The 18624-nt window shown below is 44.9% G+C and overlaps 1 protein-coding gene and 1 long non-coding RNA gene across 3 annotated transcripts in view; one reads left to right on the top strand and one right to left on the bottom strand.

Annotated features, from left to right (window-relative positions):
* SCIMP (SLP adaptor and CSK interacting membrane protein) overlaps window positions 1-18388 on the top strand; it is a 52553-nt gene extending 34165 nt beyond the window's left edge. Inside the window, exons 2-5 of one of the 2 annotated variants that reach the window (XM_019715122.3) lie at window positions 8762-8885; window positions 10560-10623; window positions 13110-13183; window positions 15009-18388. In XM_019715122.3, the coding sequence (XP_019570681.3) occupies window positions 8762-8885; window positions 10560-10623; window positions 13110-13183; window positions 15009-15217 (471 nt within the window). In that variant the 3' untranslated portion in view covers window positions 15218-18388. The remainder of the gene's footprint in view (window positions 1-8761; window positions 8886-10559; window positions 10624-13109; window positions 13184-15008) is intronic. The other variant, XM_088801980.1, reaches the window with a different exon arrangement.
* Window positions 11710-13452, bottom strand: LOC141569017 (uncharacterized). Its single transcript, XR_016022845.1, has 2 exons — window positions 13320-13452; window positions 11710-11919 (listed from the first exon to the last, which is right to left on the bottom strand). It is a non-coding gene; the product is annotated as an uncharacterized LOC141569017 (long non-coding RNA).
* Window positions 18389-18624: the final 236 nt, after the last annotated feature.

Below are 18624 nucleotides of genomic sequence, written 5' to 3'. Positions count from 1 at the left end.
ACAGGTTGCACTCTTTTACATCTGGCTTCTTTCACTTAATGTTTTCAGGATTCATCTATATTGTATCACGAATTCGTTTTTTAAATTTCTAGGTAGCATTTCATTGTATGAATGAATATACCAGCCTGTTTATCCATTCTCCTGTTGAATTCCATTCTGTTTTTACAGTTTCACATTCTTTGAGTAAATACAACATGCCCAGATGGTTGATATTAAGAATATGAGTGCGTGGGGCGACCAGTTGGCTCAGTTGGTTAGAGCGTGGTGCTCTTAACAAGGTTGCCAGTTCGATCCCTGCCTGGGCCACTGTGAGCTGCGCCCTCCACAACTAGATTGAAACAACTACTTGACTTGGAGCTGATGGGTCCTGGGAAAAACACACTTAGTAAATTTAAAAAGTTAAAAAAAAGAAAAAAGAATATGAGTGTGAACAGGGCAGAGGAAGGAAATTTTCAATTGGGAGGGAGAATAAAAAGAGGAACAAAAGCTGAAATTAATTTTAATAATACATTTTACTTAACCCAATAGATCCAAAATATTATCACTTCAATATGTAATCCATATAAACATTTATTAATGAGACTTTTTCCTTTTGCTTTTCACACAAAGTCTTTGAAATCTAGTGTGCATTTCACACTTACATCTTAGCTCCAACTAACCGCCTAGCTCACTAAGTACTCAATAGAATAGCCTCCTGGGGCTGGTGGCTGCTGTCTTGGACAAAGCAGGCCTCAACTAAAGAGACTTGTGTCCAAGGCCATGCAGCCCTTAGTGGCAGATAGCAAGGAGCTGGATTAGAATTCAGATCTCCCCATCTTCCTGCTGAGCTGTTTGCCAAGTCTGCCTCAAGACATTTTTTTGAGGCCTTTTCTAACTCCAACATTCCAAAACGCTAATTCCCCTACACACACATTCTACCCACTCCTTTGGGGACTCATGGCTATTTCAGATCATTTCTTTTTCCTGAGAAAAAACTCAAGTTTTTCAACATACAGGACACGACCGTTAGTGGGTTGTGAAATAAATTTAGGGGCTTACACTCAGTAGTTTTTTTCATGAAATCAGCTGGACTAGGTGAGAAAATGTCGGCTGCATCACATGTCGTAGAGACATTTTATGAAACTTGTTTCATTTATGTGAATATACCAACAGCCGTCACATTGTAAGCTGCATTTCTTCCTCTGACAATCTTGGTTTAAAAAAAAAAAGCAAATGCTAAATAAACCCATTCTCTGGGATTCGCGATGATGGCTATTGAGTGTGATTTCTGTCACCAACTCCCTGGATGTGTCTTTTGGAGAAATGAGAATTGGGACTGAATGACGTTGCTTTGAGCTGCTCTCCTCTGACACCGTTCAGAATTGCAACAGGCTCACTGACAAAAATGTGTTAGGTTACTGGAGGAATGGGGAGAAACAGGACAGAAGCTGGAACTCCACCTCCTAATGCTTGCACGGCCTCTGCTCCCCAGTCAGCCGTTCAATGCCAGCAGCGATGGCAGATGGAGGGCGGGGAGACTGCCCAAGGTCGCGCGTGTCCAGGTGAGGTGGCTTTGGAGTTAGAATGCACAGTGCCTGAATTTCACACCCTGGATCCAAAGTGCCTCCCACCCTGTATTGTTGCAAGGGAAGTCTGCCAGTAGCGGGGGAAAGAGGCCAGTGCATCATTGGTTCATATAGTCACAGATACGTATGGAGGGCCCACTTTCTCCCAGGAGATGTTCTAGGCACTGGAAACTGAGAAAGAGAGAGGCAAGGCCCTTGCTGTCACGGAGTTTACAGGCCAGTGTGGGAGATACACAGTGAACAAATAAACCAAGAGACAGCTGTCACAGTAAGAATATATGGGCTCAGTTGGAGGAAAAAGTACATTTCGTGTATTGATCCTGACATATTGGTGGAGAGGGTGTGTGTCAGCTTCCCACCCCTCCCCGCCCAGCACCCTGCCCATCGTCTTTGACACCTACTTCAGAGAGAATGGGAGCTTTTGGGTGTGAGCCGTGGGTTTGTCCAGCAGCACACCCTCTCCCCATCCTTGATCCCTTTTAAAAGCTCATTCTTCCATCTGGGCCCGTGAAGGTGTCTCCCCTGCTCCTCAGATCTCGTTCCTGTTCTCTTCTATCCCTGCATTTCATTCTTGTTCTCTCTCCTGGCACCTTCACAGTTTATAAACACACTGAAGGCTCTGTATGTTAAACATACAACCTTTCCTCAACCTCAGTTTCCTCTCTTCTTGAAATTCAGGCTTTGACTCTGGGTGGTGAACACACAATATAAGATATAGATAATGTATTACACAATTGTGCACCTGAAATCTATGTAGCTTTACTAACAATTGTCACCCCAATAAACTTTAATTTAACAACAACAACAAAAAAAGAAAAGAAAAAGGAAAAGAAATTCAGGCGTCCTTTGCCTTCTGGGCTTTCATCGCACTGAGCTCCCCTGAAGCTGTCATCAGTCATGGAGGTCTCAGAGTGAAGGAGATTCAGTCTGTCCTGAGGGCAGGATGCTTGAAGAGAAAGGCAGAGAAAGCACAGGAGCTCTGAGCTCCTGAGCACAGAGCATCAGGTGAGGTAGGGAGGGGAAGACAAGCAGGGAGAACGATTAGATCACAGGGTCTCCCTGTGCCTTCTTGGTCCTGCGGGAACTTCATTCCTGTATGGTACTGAGTTATGACCGACCTCTGAGGACTTTGGGTAAGATTCTATGATGCCCCTGCTCCTGCCAATGCCCTAGGTAAGGAATCCTGGGGATCCAATAAAGTCATTCACACCCTAGTAAAAAGCAGTTTCACTTCCTCAGTATCTGGCATACGTGGCTAAATGAGTTTAAATGGAGGGAGCATGGAACTTTGCTCTGGAGAAGTGACTGGATTATGAAAATCTAGGCAATGTAACAAGCAGACAGGAAAAGTATTTGGGTTCAAGGCGTCTTTTTAAGTGCCTTTCACTCCACCCAGCTGCTGCTGCTACTGCCCATGACTGTTGCGGGGAACAAGGCTCCAGCTTTCTCACCTGCCCCAGGTAGGGGCTCTGCAGATTGACCAGATGCAGTGTTCCTCCCTTAGGCCTGAGAACCACTTGGAGTGCTTGTTAAACATGCTGATACCTGAGTCCCACACCAGACCTACCAACCAGAACTGGGAGTGGAGTAGGGATGGAGGACCCTGGTACCGTATCTCAATGTTAATACTTTTCCCAAGGCCCTGACTTTGTGGTCATAAATTAGTGCCCTAGAGTTAGAAAGACTTGGGTTTGGCTTCTGATTTTTCCACTGGCTAGCTCTGCAACCTTGAGCAGACTTCTTGTAAGCCTCCATTTTCTTACCTGTAAAATGGGATAATAATTATGATCTGCCTTATAGAGTTGTTGTGAGGGTTAAATGAGATGGCGCAGATAGAGTACGTACTTAAAACTCGTGGTAAGTTAGCACATGACGCATGTTACTTTTATAAAGTGCATTTTCATATTGAGGCTATTATTATGTAAAACAAGTCACAGCTAAAAGCCGAGGTCTTGCCAGTATCGTCGGTTCTTGAACAAGGGTTCTGCTTTCAGTTCTGTAATGAAAAGAAACTTTTATCAGCTTGGTGTTAGCCTGGCAGAGTAAAGAGAACATGAACTTGGGCATTAGACTGGGCTGAGCTGCCATCTGAAGTTAGCCAATTACTAGCTGTGTTGCTTTAGCAAATTGCTTAATCTCTCTGAGTTCTGTTTCATCTGTAAAATAAAACGGGCGTAATCATAGCCCCCCCAAAGGTTATAATGAGGATTACGTGATAACATGTACGTCAGTGGTTCTCAACCTTGGCCTCATATTAGGATCAGCTGGAGAACTTTATTAAAAACAAAATCCCGATGGCCACACCCTACCCTAGATACACTCAATCACAGCCTCAGATGTAATGCAGCGGCAGCAGTTTTTCAAGCTCCCCAAGTATTACTAAGGTGCAGGCATGGCTGGGAATTCATGTTATTCCTCAAGTTATTGGCTCAGGGCTTGACACACCCAAGGAACTCGACAAGTAATAACTAAAGGGTGTCCCATAGTTCCTGTTCCTTCTTCCATTCATGGTATCCACCAAATGCTCTCCCAGTTGACAGGAACTGAGGTCAGGCCCTGCAACTCCCTGACCTCATCCCAACATCCGGGATGCCTACGCCTGTACCCACCCTACGTGCCCTGGGACCTGGTGACCTGTGGTTCGGGACTGGACAAGTTCTGGTCCACACATCAGATCTTACCCTCTTCTAGTCTATACTGGACCTTGGGCCCCCACTCCGGCTCACAGGGCCCTGCATTATCTCTGAGTCTGAGTCTTGCCTTGAGAACCTTCCCATGTCAGATGCAACATTGCTCTTTGAAGATGGAGGAAGGGGCCAGGAACCAAGGAACATGTGTGGCCTATGGCAGCTGTGAAGAATAAGGAAATGGCTTCTCCAGTGGAGCCTCCAGAAGGGGACACAGCCCTGCCCACACTTTAATTTTAGCCCAGTGACATCATGTTGGACTCTGACCTCCAACTCTGTAAGATAATGCATTTGTGTTGTTTAAGATACTGTGTTTGTGGTAATTTATTAGAGCAGCCATAGGAAATGAATATAGTTGGTTTCCAAACATTGCCCTTGCCTGGGCTCCCACCTCGTTCCAGGAGGGAGTGGCCTCCCCAAATGACATTTCAGCCCAATTCCAAAACTTTTAAGTTACTTTTGATTATGAAACAGACTCATTTTAGTTTTAAAATTTTAGTTGTGCTTATTTTAAAACTTCCGTCTTTGATCCAAAGCTCTCCCCTCTGCCCCAGTGAAAGGAGTAGAGAGAGGGGTGGAGCTGCCTCAGCTCCCTCAGTACCCCCTGTCCCCCCCCCACCCCATCCAGCACTTTCTTCCCTGGTATTGGATGGAGGAGGAAAGACAGGGACGGACAGCTTTCCAAGGCAACTCTCCCATCAGTGGGCCATTCCTGCTGAGCTAGTTTGTGGTGTTTGGATGAAGACTCTGGCCCTTGAGAGGTCCCTTGTGGGCCCTTGAGAGACGCGGTTACATCACCGAGCTACAGCCAGCATCCTCTTATGCAAACACTTCTTTGCCCCATGCTTCAGTAGCTCTCAGCCATCCTGCATTCCACAATCGTATCTGCTCCAGGCCTGCCAACATGGGTGGCATTCAGCTTGCACACCTTTCCAGGGCCTGAACTTGATCATGTAGCCATTGCATGTTCACCCCCCCCCTTCCCCGCCCCCCAGCTGTACTCTCTGCCATCACTCCCCAGAGCTCCTCTCTGCTCCCTGGTGGCACCCTGGCCATGAAACCAACCTGGGAATGACATGACATCCAACTGGGAATGAAATATGATTTTCTTGCCGCCCCCACAGCAGCACTCTCCCAAAAAAGACAAGTGCTTCTTGGTTCTGTAGAAAAGGCATCTCTCAGCAGTCCATGGGGAAGACTGTTTCTCTGGTCCCAGGATGTGGGGAACTTGGGATGCTTATTTGCAACTGTGGGCTCTGATCTTTCATTCTGGGGAATCCCTTGGCTTCTCACACCACATATCACTACCACAGCAATGCTCCTTCTAAAGTAAGATATCCTGAACCCCATTTGGCCTTTTGTTGATGACTCTGATTAATATCAACAAAGGAAGGCCTTGTGACAAAGAGAAAGCATTCCACCCTCCTTCCTATGTGGGTGACCTTGGGCATGTCATTTCACCTCAGTCTCAGTTCCTGTCTGGAAAAGGGTGTGGGGGTGAGGATGAGATGAGGTGAGAGATGAGAAAGCACTTGTGGACAGCTTGGTGCACTGAACACACTCAAAACCTCTGATGGCAAATCAAATGCACTCGATTTGTAAGAACAAAAGTGCAAAATATCTATCACTCTGTGTAGTTCTGAAAAGTGACTCATACTTTCACTTTCTGACATCATTCTATGTCCTCTTTCTTCCCCAGGAATCTGATCAGGATGAAATTTCTTTGAATCTGAGCTATGGCTTTTCATGGAAGTTACTTCTATAGCTCTAAAAATGATGTTTATATTGGAGAAATCCTTCAAGAGTAAAACAAAAAGACAAAGAGATAGAAAATAGGAGAGGAACATTAGACAAAGAACCAAGAGACACACATTTGAAAAAGGAAAAAGAGAAAGAGAAAATGGAGGGAAGAAATTCTATCTATCTGTTTATCCATCTGTGTATCTGGTTTCCCAGAGCTAAGAAGATGAGATTCCAATTTAGATTTGTTCAACAAAGAGGCTGCCCTCTGATATATCATGGCTTGTCGTGGCTTCTTAAATTCAGTGCCCTTTGACCTTACTGGTGAAAACCAAATTTCACAGCCCCCACTGAAAGCCAAGTTTCCAGTCTCCATGATTTTTCTTTTCCTCTTTGTTCTTCTTCCTCTATTACTTTCTTTTGTGTATCCTGATAGGGAGGTCTACAAAACCTCTATCCACTGCATGCCTAGCAGATAAGATCTCCCAGATAGCTGACACTTTGCTCTCTTAAGAGGAAATCCGCAGCACATCTACCAACATGGAAAAATGACAAAAACAACCTTGAGCAAAAAAGCAAGCTGCAGAATGATGTGGACAGAAGAGTGCTGGTTATACATGATTGATTTTGTCACACATAACTTTATTAATAGCCAGAGAACATTACATTTGATTAAGCCAAATCTTCCCTAAAGAAACGGAATTTGGAACTGAAAATCCAAATCGTAATATAACAACTTAACAAATGAAGACACTGTGCCAGTAATGCACATTTTAAAATAGTAAGCCAAGCTAAAAGGTCTTTGTAGTAATAATGGCTTTAGCAGCAGCCTAATTTTACCCCTGTGCCTCTGCCCCCTGCCTGGGTCTCTGTTGACATTGTTAATATTACTCAAAAGCATGAGTCAGAAATGCACTATATCAACATGCATGGTGGTTTCCATTGGCTAAATGGTGACACAGGAAGTTGATTCTCACATAAACAGGATATTTCAGGATCTCTCCCAGACCTCAAGGATAGTTTTTTTACTTTAATATCAAATGACCTGGCAAAATGCATTCCATGCATGAGGGGAGCCCAGCCCTTCCTTTGAATCTCCCTGAATTCCTGGAGGCTACTCCTAAAGTCCACCCTGCTTCCCACTGTCACCTGGAGCCTGGCAGCTGCTTTTCTTTCTACTTGCCCGTATGTCATCCCTGGCTTGGAAAACCACTGCACACATGTCATGTTCCCCCAGGCTCTGTTCATATAAGCTTTTGTTGTGCAATTTAATTGAAGATTTGATGGGAACAGAAGATTACAACACAGCGTTATTTAGGCAACAATTTAAGAATGAATAGTAGACATAATGGCCCTAAAAATACACTGGTCACTTTCCACTGTGGTGAATTTCTTATGATGATCCAACTTTCTTCTCTCTTCTTTATTTTTTTTCTTTGTTCCCCAAACTTTATTCAGATATAATTGACATATGACACTGTAAGTTTAAGCTGCTTGACGTGTTGATGTGGTACAATTATATATTGCAAAATGATCACCACCGTAGTATTAGTTAACACATTCATCGTGTCACATAATTACCATTTCTTTTTTGTGGGGAGAACATTTAAGATCTGCTCTCTTGACCTCTCCCTCGGCTGCTGCCGTCTCCCCAGACTTTCGCCTCTGCAGTCTGCCAGCTTTCAGGCCCCAAATTTCTATTACTTTCCTCACGCAGACAAACTCAGTGTTCTTTGCATCTTCACCTTCCCCCTTCTGACCATGTCACACTCAAAAAGACCCATCAAGGTATTTTTCTAGAATACAAACAAACAAAAAAACTTCTTCTGTCTCCCTGCTATGAATTAAGCCTATGTTACCCGTATGATTTAAAAACAACTCCAGTCAATTATTGCTTTAAATGGCATTCCCTCCCCACACTGAATGTTTGACAGTGTAAGAAAGTGCAGGGATTATGTCTTCCATTTCTAGAGTACCTAGTCGATCCATATCTTATTCCTTTTTTTTTAATAAGTTGGAATTATTTAATGATGCTTGGGTGTAAATATTGGACAGATACTTTGGCTATGAATACCATAATCATTTTTATTACCAGAAAATTGGAAATAGCACAGATTATGAAGGACATGATGGATAATAGTACAGAACTTTAAATAACATGAACATACTCTAAGTTCAAATCACAATGACAGAGAAACAATGTGATGACAGCAAAACTACATCTCCATCTTTATATAACTGCTGAAAAGTAAATAAAATTGAATTAAATGTTTGGCACCTAATTTGTTCAGATATCTGTTTTTAAAATTTTTTATTAAAAAATATAGCTAACAGACAACATTATGTCAGTTTCAGGGGTACACCGTAGTTATTCACCATTTATAGGCCTAAAGAAGTGATCACCATGATAAATCTAGCAACCGCCTGACCCTGTACCAAGCTATTACAATATTATTGACTATATTCCCTATGCTGTACATTACATCCCCATGACTTATTTGTTTCATACCTGGAAATTCGTATCTTATTTCTAATCCTCACAAATCCCCTGTGAAGTAGTAGATGGTATCACTCCCATATTGCAGACGAGGACGCTGAGGCTCAGAGATAGTGACTCACCTGAGTTACTATCCAGCAGGGTTTGACTGTGAACAGTGTCTGCCTGATCGTTAAGCAGATGCATCTTCACACAACATGACAGGTAACTACCCCTGCAACCCCAGGATACCTTTCACTCATGCCTCACTCCTCTATCTCCATTCTCCTCAGGAATCCACGGCGATGGGTTGGTGGAAGGCCAATTTCTGGATCATCTTAGCTGTGGCCATGATTGTTGTCTCTATGATCCTGGGCCTCATCCTGTACTGTGTCTGTAGGCGGCTGCTTACACGAGGTAATGGCCTTCTCACCCGGGCAGGTGGAGGGAGTAGAGGGGCGGTTGCCAGTGCATTAGGGCTCCTGTAGAGCAAAAGGATTCATTCTGGGCCTATATGGGCTGAACTTTGGATTAAGTCCGTGCATTCTGGATTTCAGTTCAAGCCCTGCCACTAACTCGTATCCCTGGGCCTAGGTTTCCCCATCTGCACGGTGAAGGGAGGGAGGTTAACTGAAGTCCAAGAACTCTTCCAGCCCTAAGGGCATGGGTGGGAGCAGAATCTGTTTCAAGGCACGCTGCCACACTGCGCTCCACTGCTTTCTCTCCCACGTGGCTGCTAATCACAGCATCTTCTCTCTGAGGCTGGAAAGAGAGCACAAGTCTATGCAATGTCAAAAACTATCATGCTACCAAACCCATCAAGTTATATACGTGAAATGCGTACAGCGTTTCTGTATGCCAATCATGCCTTAATACAGTGGTTTAAATAAAACTCTCTTGTGGTGTGAAAAATGCACTCAATCCACGATCAAGCTGTTTGGCCACCATGATTGCCTCCTCTAAGATCATACTCCAAATTCTCGTTTTATGTTCACCTTGGCCAGAGTTTCCTGGCATCCTCAGATATAAATAACCTGCTACCTGGTGATTAGTACTAACTTTAGATTTTCTCCAAGTGAGTTTTCCATTTTGACAACTCATCTCCAGAAACATTAAATCCTTGGTTCAATGGTGTGTTTTCTTGAGATCTTATCCCTTTACATAATGGCCTAAGCCTGGAGTACACCCGGGGATGGTGAGTACACTGAGAGGTCCAGCCACCTTCCCTTGGAGCACCCTGAGCAGGCCTCCCGCTATGATCAAGGCACCGTCCTCCTGCTGCGTCTGGACACAGCCTCAGAATCCTGCTCACCCCAGTGCTGGAAGGTCCGGGCTGCACCAGAAGTGAAATCTTTTTGTCATTCTTCTCGATCTCTTTTTAGAGATAGGAAAATTAAGATTCAGAGAAAGGTGAGGCCTTGGTTGAGGTCTCACAGGGGTTGGTGGCAGAGTTGGGACCAGAGCTCAGGTCGGCTGGCCTCCCGGTTCAATGTTTTTTTCCCCCCTCTAACCCTTGACAGTAATTTTTTTTTTTTTTCAAATACAAAACGTATTTAAAATAGTCTGGCCCCTATAGTCCTCTATCCATTTGCTTTCTTAAAACTTTTCATTCTCAGCTATGGACAAAAATATGACCCTGAATAAAAACTTTTCCTATTCTCTTTTATCTTGACCCACTCCTATTAACAAGCAGGTTATAATTAAAAATAACTTATACACCCAGCACGTCACAATTTACAAACTGCTTTTCCCATTCTTTATCTCATTTCCTCCCAACCACGCTTTTGGTTATTCATGTGACCAATATTTCTGAGAGCCAACTACGTGCCAGGTGTAGTACTGGGCAGTGAGAAAATAAACACAGCCCACATGGTCCTGCCTTCATTGAACTAGAAAAAGGCTATGTAATCAGATGGCCTGGGTTCAATTCTAGCTCTATCACTTATTAGCTCTGTGTCCCTAAGTCTGTTTCCTCCTGGTGGTTCTTCTTCCAAATATCCTGAACTCACTTGAGTTTTGAGGATTTCTGAGCTCTAAAATCAGAGCTTTTGCTAATTCTTCCTTAAGGAATATGTGTTTTTCCCCCCTTAGGCAAGAAACTGGAAATTGCCAAGCCCTTGAAACAAAAGCCAAGAGATGAAGAAATGATGTATGAGTAAGTAGGGGGAAATCCTTCTGCTTCTCAATTTTGAGAACTGCCTCTTCACTTCCACTCTTGTGCCTACACTGCGATGCTAGTATGACTTAAGTGCCCACCAGCCAGTGAAATGTCATGTCTGCCAACTCTCCCCACTTTAAGAGGAGCGGTCTCAGGTCTTTGAAGGTGCAGGCACCATCCGGCTTTCTCTGCTCTCCAGGTCCTCCTTTACCTCGTCTAGTTCGCTAGAAGTCGCAGGTTGGGCTCTATGCTCAGGGCCCACCACTCAGGGTGAGGTCTACCCTTCTTTTCTTGAGGTGGATAAAAGGTGTAGTCCTCTAAAAGTAATTGTGCTGAACAAAAATATGCCATTACCTTTACTTTTGTATTTTATGATATCTGTGGGGCTTTAGCATTGCTATCCATGTTGGGGGTCCCCAAGACCACCTTTAGGCCGGATGATTCACTAGAAGGACTCACAAGACTCAGAAGAGCTATTACACCCAAGGTTATGGGTTATTATAGTGAGAGGATACAGATTAAAATCAGCGAAGGAAAAAGGCATATGGGGGGAGTCCAGGATTGACCAGGCACAAGCTTCCAATTGTCCTTTCCTAGTGGAATCACATGGACAACACTTAATTCTCAGTGAACTGCAATAGCATGTGCAAAGCACGGCCAACCCCAGAAGCTCACCTGAGCCTTGCTTTCTAGGGTTTTTATTGGGGTCAGTCATATGGGCACAGAGTGTGGGCATGACTACTTTATCTACTCAGTCTCCAGCCCCTCCAGAAGCCAAACTGTTACAGCCTGACCCAAGACCCCAGGCAAACACAAGCAGATACTCTCCATCAATCACCTTGTTAGCATAAACTGGCTCGTCCAAGGCCCTAGGTACGCAAAGACACTCTTACCAGGCAGGGTAGTCTAAAAGCTTAGAGGTTATCTCCCAGGAGCTGGTCAGGGGCCAGTCCTTTTTCTGAAATGCACACACTATCTGAAATGAAATCTATGCTTTTCTAATGGGACTTTTCCTGGGGTTCAAGGGATCGAGCAAATGATAGGCTTTTTCCCCCCACCAGTTCAAATGTGTCAGTCAGCTAGGTAACCAAAATAGTGCCTTTATTGAGAATGAAACTGGCATTGCAGGATGTAGCTCTTCTCCATGGGCAAGTGTGCTTCCTAATTCAATACCAGGTGAACTTTCCTGCACAGGCAGCCCTGGAGAGTCTCTGGTCTTCTCCACAGGGCAGCCCCTTTCTTTGAGTGGCAAAGACCCAAGCAGAATATATGCTTTCTGCAGTCAGGCCAGCTCTGGAAGAGAAAGTAGGAACAGCTGGATTTTCCCCAAATTTAGAAGTCAGAAATATTTCCCTCCTCCCCTAGGAAGAGCCACGGAGGGGTGGAGAGAGGCCACTGATGGAGCTCTTGCCACGTGTCCCCTTCTCCACTCACCCCAACAACCTAAAAATGCTTATGCATTCCCAGGGGGACTTAATCCCATAGAGGAGGCCAAAATTTGCCTCAGAAGAATCTAGTACCAGTTTGGAAATCAGAGGACTTATAAGGGGATGGGTGTCTAGCTAAGAAGGCTGGTTTGGAATCGTTTTGTTGAAACTTCTTATTGAAATAGAATATGAAATACATAAAAGTGCACATGGTAAGAGTACAACTCAACGAATAGCCACAAACAGAACACACCCAGGTAGCTGGCAGCCAGATCAAGAAACAAAATTACCAGCACCTACCTCAACATCTTACGTTCCCTTTCAGCGCTTACACCCCAAGGATAACCACTCTCGGAAACAGTATGAGTTCGTGTTTTTTTCTTGTTTTTATGCTTTATATAAATGGGGTTATACAGTATGTATTTTTTGGCGTGTGGCTTCTTTGGCTTAATGTTTTTTGTGAGATTCATTGTCTGTGGTTATAGACTGTTCATTCTCATTGCTATAGAGTATTCCACTGTGGGAATATACCATGATGAATTTATCCATGCTACTACTGGTGGGTATTTGGATAGAGTCCAGTTTGGGGCTGTTGTGAATAGCGCTGCTATGAACATTCTAGAACATGTCTTTTGGTGAGCATCTACAAGCGTTCCGGTAGGGTATATGCCCAGTAGTGGAACTGCTGCCACATGGTACGTATACAGTTACCTTCAGCAGTATGTCTGTTTTGCAAATCAAAATACAGCTTATGCTTATCTTTCCTGCTCCGCCAGCTCAGGTGAGCCCAGGAAGGGATGCTCCATGCTCTAAACTATAGTGCTTCAACTCCCTTCCCTCAAGTCCTGCTGTTCTCTGGGCTAGAGGAAGTGGTTTCTTTAGAGTGCCAGTTATAAATGGGGTGTGAGACCTAGAAAGGCAAGGCAATGCTTCCAGGTTTTAGAGACTATGCTTCGAATGTTCAACCCTGTTCACTTTCCTTGACGTTTTCTTTTAACTCCACCGGCAGTGGGCATGGTCAAAACCAAACACTGACTCCTGTTGATTTCTCTCCAGGAATATTCACAATGAATCACCAGTTCAATTACCACCTCTGCCACCCAGGGGCTTGCTTTTTCAACAAGATGCCTGTAAGTATATTTTGCTGATAGCAGTCTCGTTCAGGGTAGGATAACAGATTTATCTAAGTGTCTTAGTTGGCTTAGGTTGCCCATAACAGAATACTATAGACAGCGTAGTTTAAACAACAGCATCTTATTTTCTCACAGTTTTGGAGACTAGAAATCCAAGATCAAGGTGCCAGCCGATTTGGTTTCTGGTGAGGTCTGTCTTCCTGGCTTGCAGATGGCTGCCTTCCTGCTGTGTCCTCACAAAGCGGGAAGGGCTCTCTGGTGTCTCTTCATACGGACACGAATCCTATGGGACAGGGCCCCATCCTTGTGGCCTTGCTGAGCCTTCATTACTTCCTCACAGCCCCCATCTCTAAATACAGCCACACTGGGGGTTAGGGCTTCAACATACGAATTTTGGGGGGCCACAAACATTCAGTCTGTAACACTAGGGTTTGAAGCTGGAAGCAACCTGTTTAAAAGAGATGAACACTTTTAAAAGGGGCAGAGTAAGTACCAATGCTCCCGATATTCAATGAATAAATTCATATTCAAATCCCAGCTTGGAATATGGGTAAAAAGGAACTGGAGGGTGTCTCTGGGCCTCTCACACTTCCTATCAGAAAAACTCTGCCTGGTTCCCTTGACTAGAACGTTTTTCCTTAAGCTCTTCACATAACTGGTCTTACCTCATCCTTCAGGTGTCAGCTCAAATGTTACCTACCACCTCAGAGAGGCCATTCCTGGGCACTCTATCTAGAGCAATCCTGCTCATTTTCATTATGAAACTTATGGCAATTATCAAAATGATCTTATTTAGTTATTATTCATTTGTTTATTTATCTATCTCCTCCACTAGATCATAAACTCCAAGAAATAGGAACCTTTCTTGTCTTGTTCACCACTGTTTACCCACTACTAAGAACAGTGCCTGGAGCTTAGATAATCAATCCAAATGTTTTGGTGGAATGGATAAATAATAATAATAGCTAACGTTTATTCAGCACGCACTGTGTGTCAGGCCCCACGCTAGGCACTTTACAGGCATTAGCTCATTTAATCTTCTCAACTACTCTATGAGGCAGGTACAGTAGCTTCTGACAGATGAGGACACTGAGGCACAGAGAAGTTAAGTGATTTACCCATGGTCACACAGCTAGTGACTGCTGAAGTCTGAACATGAACTCAGATCTGTCTAACTGCAAAGCTCTGCAGGAAATGAAATGGCAGCGGTTTTTCAGGTTTTCTTAGGAAAAGATGAGATTGTGGGAGAGGTAGTTCCCATCTCCATGAAAGGTAGAGCTGAGCTGTTTTATCAGCCTTCCCCTCGCCACTTCAGTCCTTTTGCTATGTACTCATTCTCCACTAATTCCACTTTTTGAAAACCCCACTGTCCCCTTCCTTCTTAGCAGAGAGATTTACTCATGAACAATTAGCAAGAGTTCTGCAAAATGGTGTAAGTCATTGTGAGGAGTGTACCAAAAAGGAAATATGGTTTGCATCACTTCCTTGTGGGGAGTTAGGATCTACAGACACAACACTATTCACTTGGCTACTCGCTCTAGTCAATTCCTGGTCTGAGTTTCTGTTTCATGGTTCCCACTGCAGTGCAGTCAGGCAAAGGGACATGGGAGTCATGACGTCTGACCAACATTTGCCATTTAGTCACTTGGGTGATCCTGAGACTGTGTCGTGTCTGTGCCTGTTTACTTTGTAAAATGGGGATCTGGTCCCCCAAGAAGTGGGAGGATCACCAAAACCCATGAAAACCATGCTGAGCCATTTGGTCAAAAATATATTAACACAGAAGAGCACTGCATGTTAAGAACCTATTTGTGTATTCTAGCCCCACAGGAAACCCCGAGTGAGCCAACAGCGATGTACTCATTGGTAAATAAAGATAAAAATAAGAAGACAGTTTCCATCCCGAGCTACATTGAGCCCGAATGTGACTATGACGATGTGGAAATCCCTGCGGAAATGGAAAACCATCATTTTGAAACCACCGTTTCTTCTTTTTGGCAAGCTGAAGAGGGTTCACACAACTTATTTTAAAACTATCAAGAATGGTTGAACTTCTACAGGTGCCCGGTCTGGAACGCCAGTGGTAATGTTATAAGGCTCTGGAAGATAAGCACTTCCTGAACCTGAGATAAAGAAGCGTCAACCATCAAATGATTGGAGCCACACAAAAGATGCGACGCTCAGCCCTGAAGGCGAGAGGATTCAGGCCTTGCGCTTCCGTTGAGCAAGTTTCCACCGGGAGGACCACTGGGCTCCGTGGCTCCCATCCGTGAGAAACCACGCTGTTCTCCACACTCTACCCCCTTTCCTTCCTTTGTTTGTGTGGTTCTAAGTGACCTTAAAGCTTGGTGCTTAATTGTGGGAGCCTCCCAGGCTCCCATCATCCAGCACGGTCCCCACAGAGCACATATATGGTCTTTTCCCAGCTAGCCTCACCCACTTCCTGCATTGAGCATCTACGGGGTGGTAGTTACAGCTGACTGCTCTTGCGCGAAAGTCACCGTGTCAGCCTTGTGCTTTATTCCAGGGTGGGGCTTGCTTGTTGTTCTTGTGAACCCTCCTCCCCAACTCACACCTCAAACCCCAGTGCCTCTCTATGACGTTGGCCAGAATGACCATAGGGATTCAAGTTCTCACCCAGGTTTCTTCCTGTGCTTCCTGTTTGCACCCAAACAACAGAAGACAGAAGTTACCTTCTGGACCAAAGGACAGAAGTTACGCGTAGAGGTGTCATATTGCAATATGTGTATTGGGCTATAGGAAAAGTCGTTTTCCCCAGGAAAAGTCATGGGGAACAGGAAAGAAAAGGGCAACTTAATGGCAGATGCAAGATGAGAGTTCAGGGGGCTTACCTCCCTCTTCCATTACTGCTTCCTCCCTTATGTAAAGTTCTATGCAAACAGCGCCTAGACCCTTCCTTCCAGATCATGGTTCCCACGGTCTGGGAGGCGGAAACTCTAGTGTGGTGAGCTGCAGCTAGTAAGATGCCAGGAAAGTGCGCCTCTGTCCTATTAAATAAGTGCCCTAGTGTGGTTACTGAGACCCATGTCAGCTCTGTAGGTTCCTGAAGCTCATCTGTTCTTTCAAGTTAATCTGCTAGAGCCCTAGAGCTTGACACATTTTCCCCTCTTCTTCTGCCTCCCCCCCACCCCACCCCCGCCTTCCCCCAACGCTACTCTGGTTCAAGCCGTTGTTTCTCAGTCTAGTTGTGTAGGACACAGCTCCCTGGCTCCCTGGCCCATGCTGCATTATGAGCCTTGCGCTCCCCGCAGCTGAGGCAGCTGGTGGGCAGCTCACCGTAGCCTGTGGCAGCCCACGCCAACCTCTAGCTGATCACGGCAGCCCAGCTCTAGGGAGAGCCGTTGTTCACAGTCTTAGCTGTAGAGGGCGCAGCTCACTGGCCCATGTGGGAATCAAACCTGTGGCCTTGACGTTAGGAGCACGGCGCTCCAACCACCGGGGCCAGTGTGCCTGCCGGAGCTTGACACTTTCTAACCAGACTCACAAGATGCTGATTTCTAAGCGTTGCCTGAGAAATCCAGCTAATGAGCAAGCTTTTGGGAGATCACAATGAACAGTGGAAAAGCCTGGGAGTGATTCTTGGACTGAGCTCCTCCTCAAGAGATGGAAAGTGTGTTCCTGCCATATCAAGCTTCAGCTCTCAACTGATGCCAGACCAGTTCTCTCTTTCTAGATTCCTGGGAGACTTTTAGCTTTCTGTCAGTACCTCCTTATTTTAGGCCACTGGTTCTCTGACTATGGCCTTATGGAACTCTGGGATTCCACGAACCAAAGAAAGAAACTATTTCCCCAAATTATAGAAAGTAAGCTAATGGATAGAAGTGTTTCATGTGTATGCTTTCCTCTTATAAATTTTCTGTAAGTCTTCATCATCTAATGTGTTTCCCCGAAAATAAGACTGGGTCTTATATTAATTTTTGCTCCAAAAGATGCATCAGGGCTTATGTTCAGGGGATGTCATCCTGAAAATTCATGCTAGGGCTTATTTTCCGGTTAGGTCTTATTTTGGGGGAAACACAGTACGATGAAAGTTAAAAGCAAATACCAGATAAATGTTAACTCCTCCTTGCTTTCTGGGACTTCTCCTGGCTCTCCTGCCTGTCTGTCCTTCTCAGTCTGGTTTGTGAGCCCCTCTCTCTGAAACATCTCTTTAATGTTGGTCTTCCTCTGATTCTCTCCCCATCCCTGCCCTCATCTTGCTCCAAACACTCATGAGTGAGCTCACCAATGCCCATGGACTCAGAGCCCCTCTATTCTGATGACTTCCAAATCGCAGACTCCAGCTGAGCTCTCTCCTTAGTTCCAGACCGAGTGGCCTCCAGGACATCTCCATATGACTCTCCCCCAGACCCCTCAAGTTCAATATAAAGTGAAAGGAACTAATTACCTACCCCCACAGGCTCTGCTATCTTCTTTGTTGCTGAAGTCAGAAACTAGCATACTGTCTGGAGTCCTTTCCAATGTTCCCTGCCTCCTACTGATTGCGCCCCTCAAAGAGCTCTCCAATCAGTCCACATGTCTCCATCGCCACTCCTGGGTCAGGTGTTACCAGCACTTGCCAAGAGAACTTCAGTAGCCTCCCAACTGATCTCCTGCCTCTGGCATCTCACTTTCCAATCCCCTTTCTACATGGCAGCCAGTGGTTTTCTAACATGAACACCTGACCACTTTATCCCCTTGCTTAAAGTTCTTCTTTACACATTATCCTCAGAAAGAGCCCAGATTTCTTAATATGGGTTACAAGATTTGTCCAGATCTGGTCACCAGTTATATCTTGCCAACCTTCTCTTTCCTCACCTCCTTGCAACTTCCACTGTGCCCATATTTTTGTTCTGGCCATTTAAAATGACCTTGTCTGTGGTCTCTCTTGCCCTTATGGATATGCAGAGTCCTCTCCCCTCTGTCTGGAACATTCTTCCCCACCTTCTGATCCCTGCCATCTCTGCTTAGATCCTTTCCTCACTACTCCAAATTTGGCTCTGGTGCCCTCTTAGATGTTCTCTTCTCATAATATCAGCATGCTGTAATTATCTGTCTACCTGTCTTTCTCCTCTACTGGACTGAGTGCAACATGAGGGCAGAGACTGTGTCTCTCTTTCTGCCATTGTTCTCTCTGTTCCTGGCACAATGCCCAGGCACTGTAGCTGCTCCATAAACATGTTGAATAAATGATCAATTGAATGAATGAATGAATGAACTCCTCTGGGATCTCACCACTCCCTGTACTTGTCCCTATGGAAACACTTCTCCCTCTGCATTATAATTGCCTGGTTAATTTTCCATTCTTCTTTCTAATCTGGAGCTCCTTTGGGATGGAGCTTGTGGGGCTCACTGCTATGTTCCACGCCTCCAGCACACACCCTGGCACACAGCAGGCATTTAACAAACATTTGTTGGATGTTGGACATTACAGCTAC

The sequence above is a fragment of the Rhinolophus sinicus genome, chromosome 12 (genome assembly GCF_057876585.1).
Source record: "Rhinolophus sinicus isolate RSI-liver-muscle chromosome 12, RSI-T2T, whole genome shotgun sequence".
NCBI lineage: Eukaryota > Metazoa > Chordata > Mammalia > Chiroptera > Rhinolophidae > Rhinolophus > Rhinolophus sinicus.
This window is presented reverse-complemented; position numbering and strand designations above follow the sequence as displayed.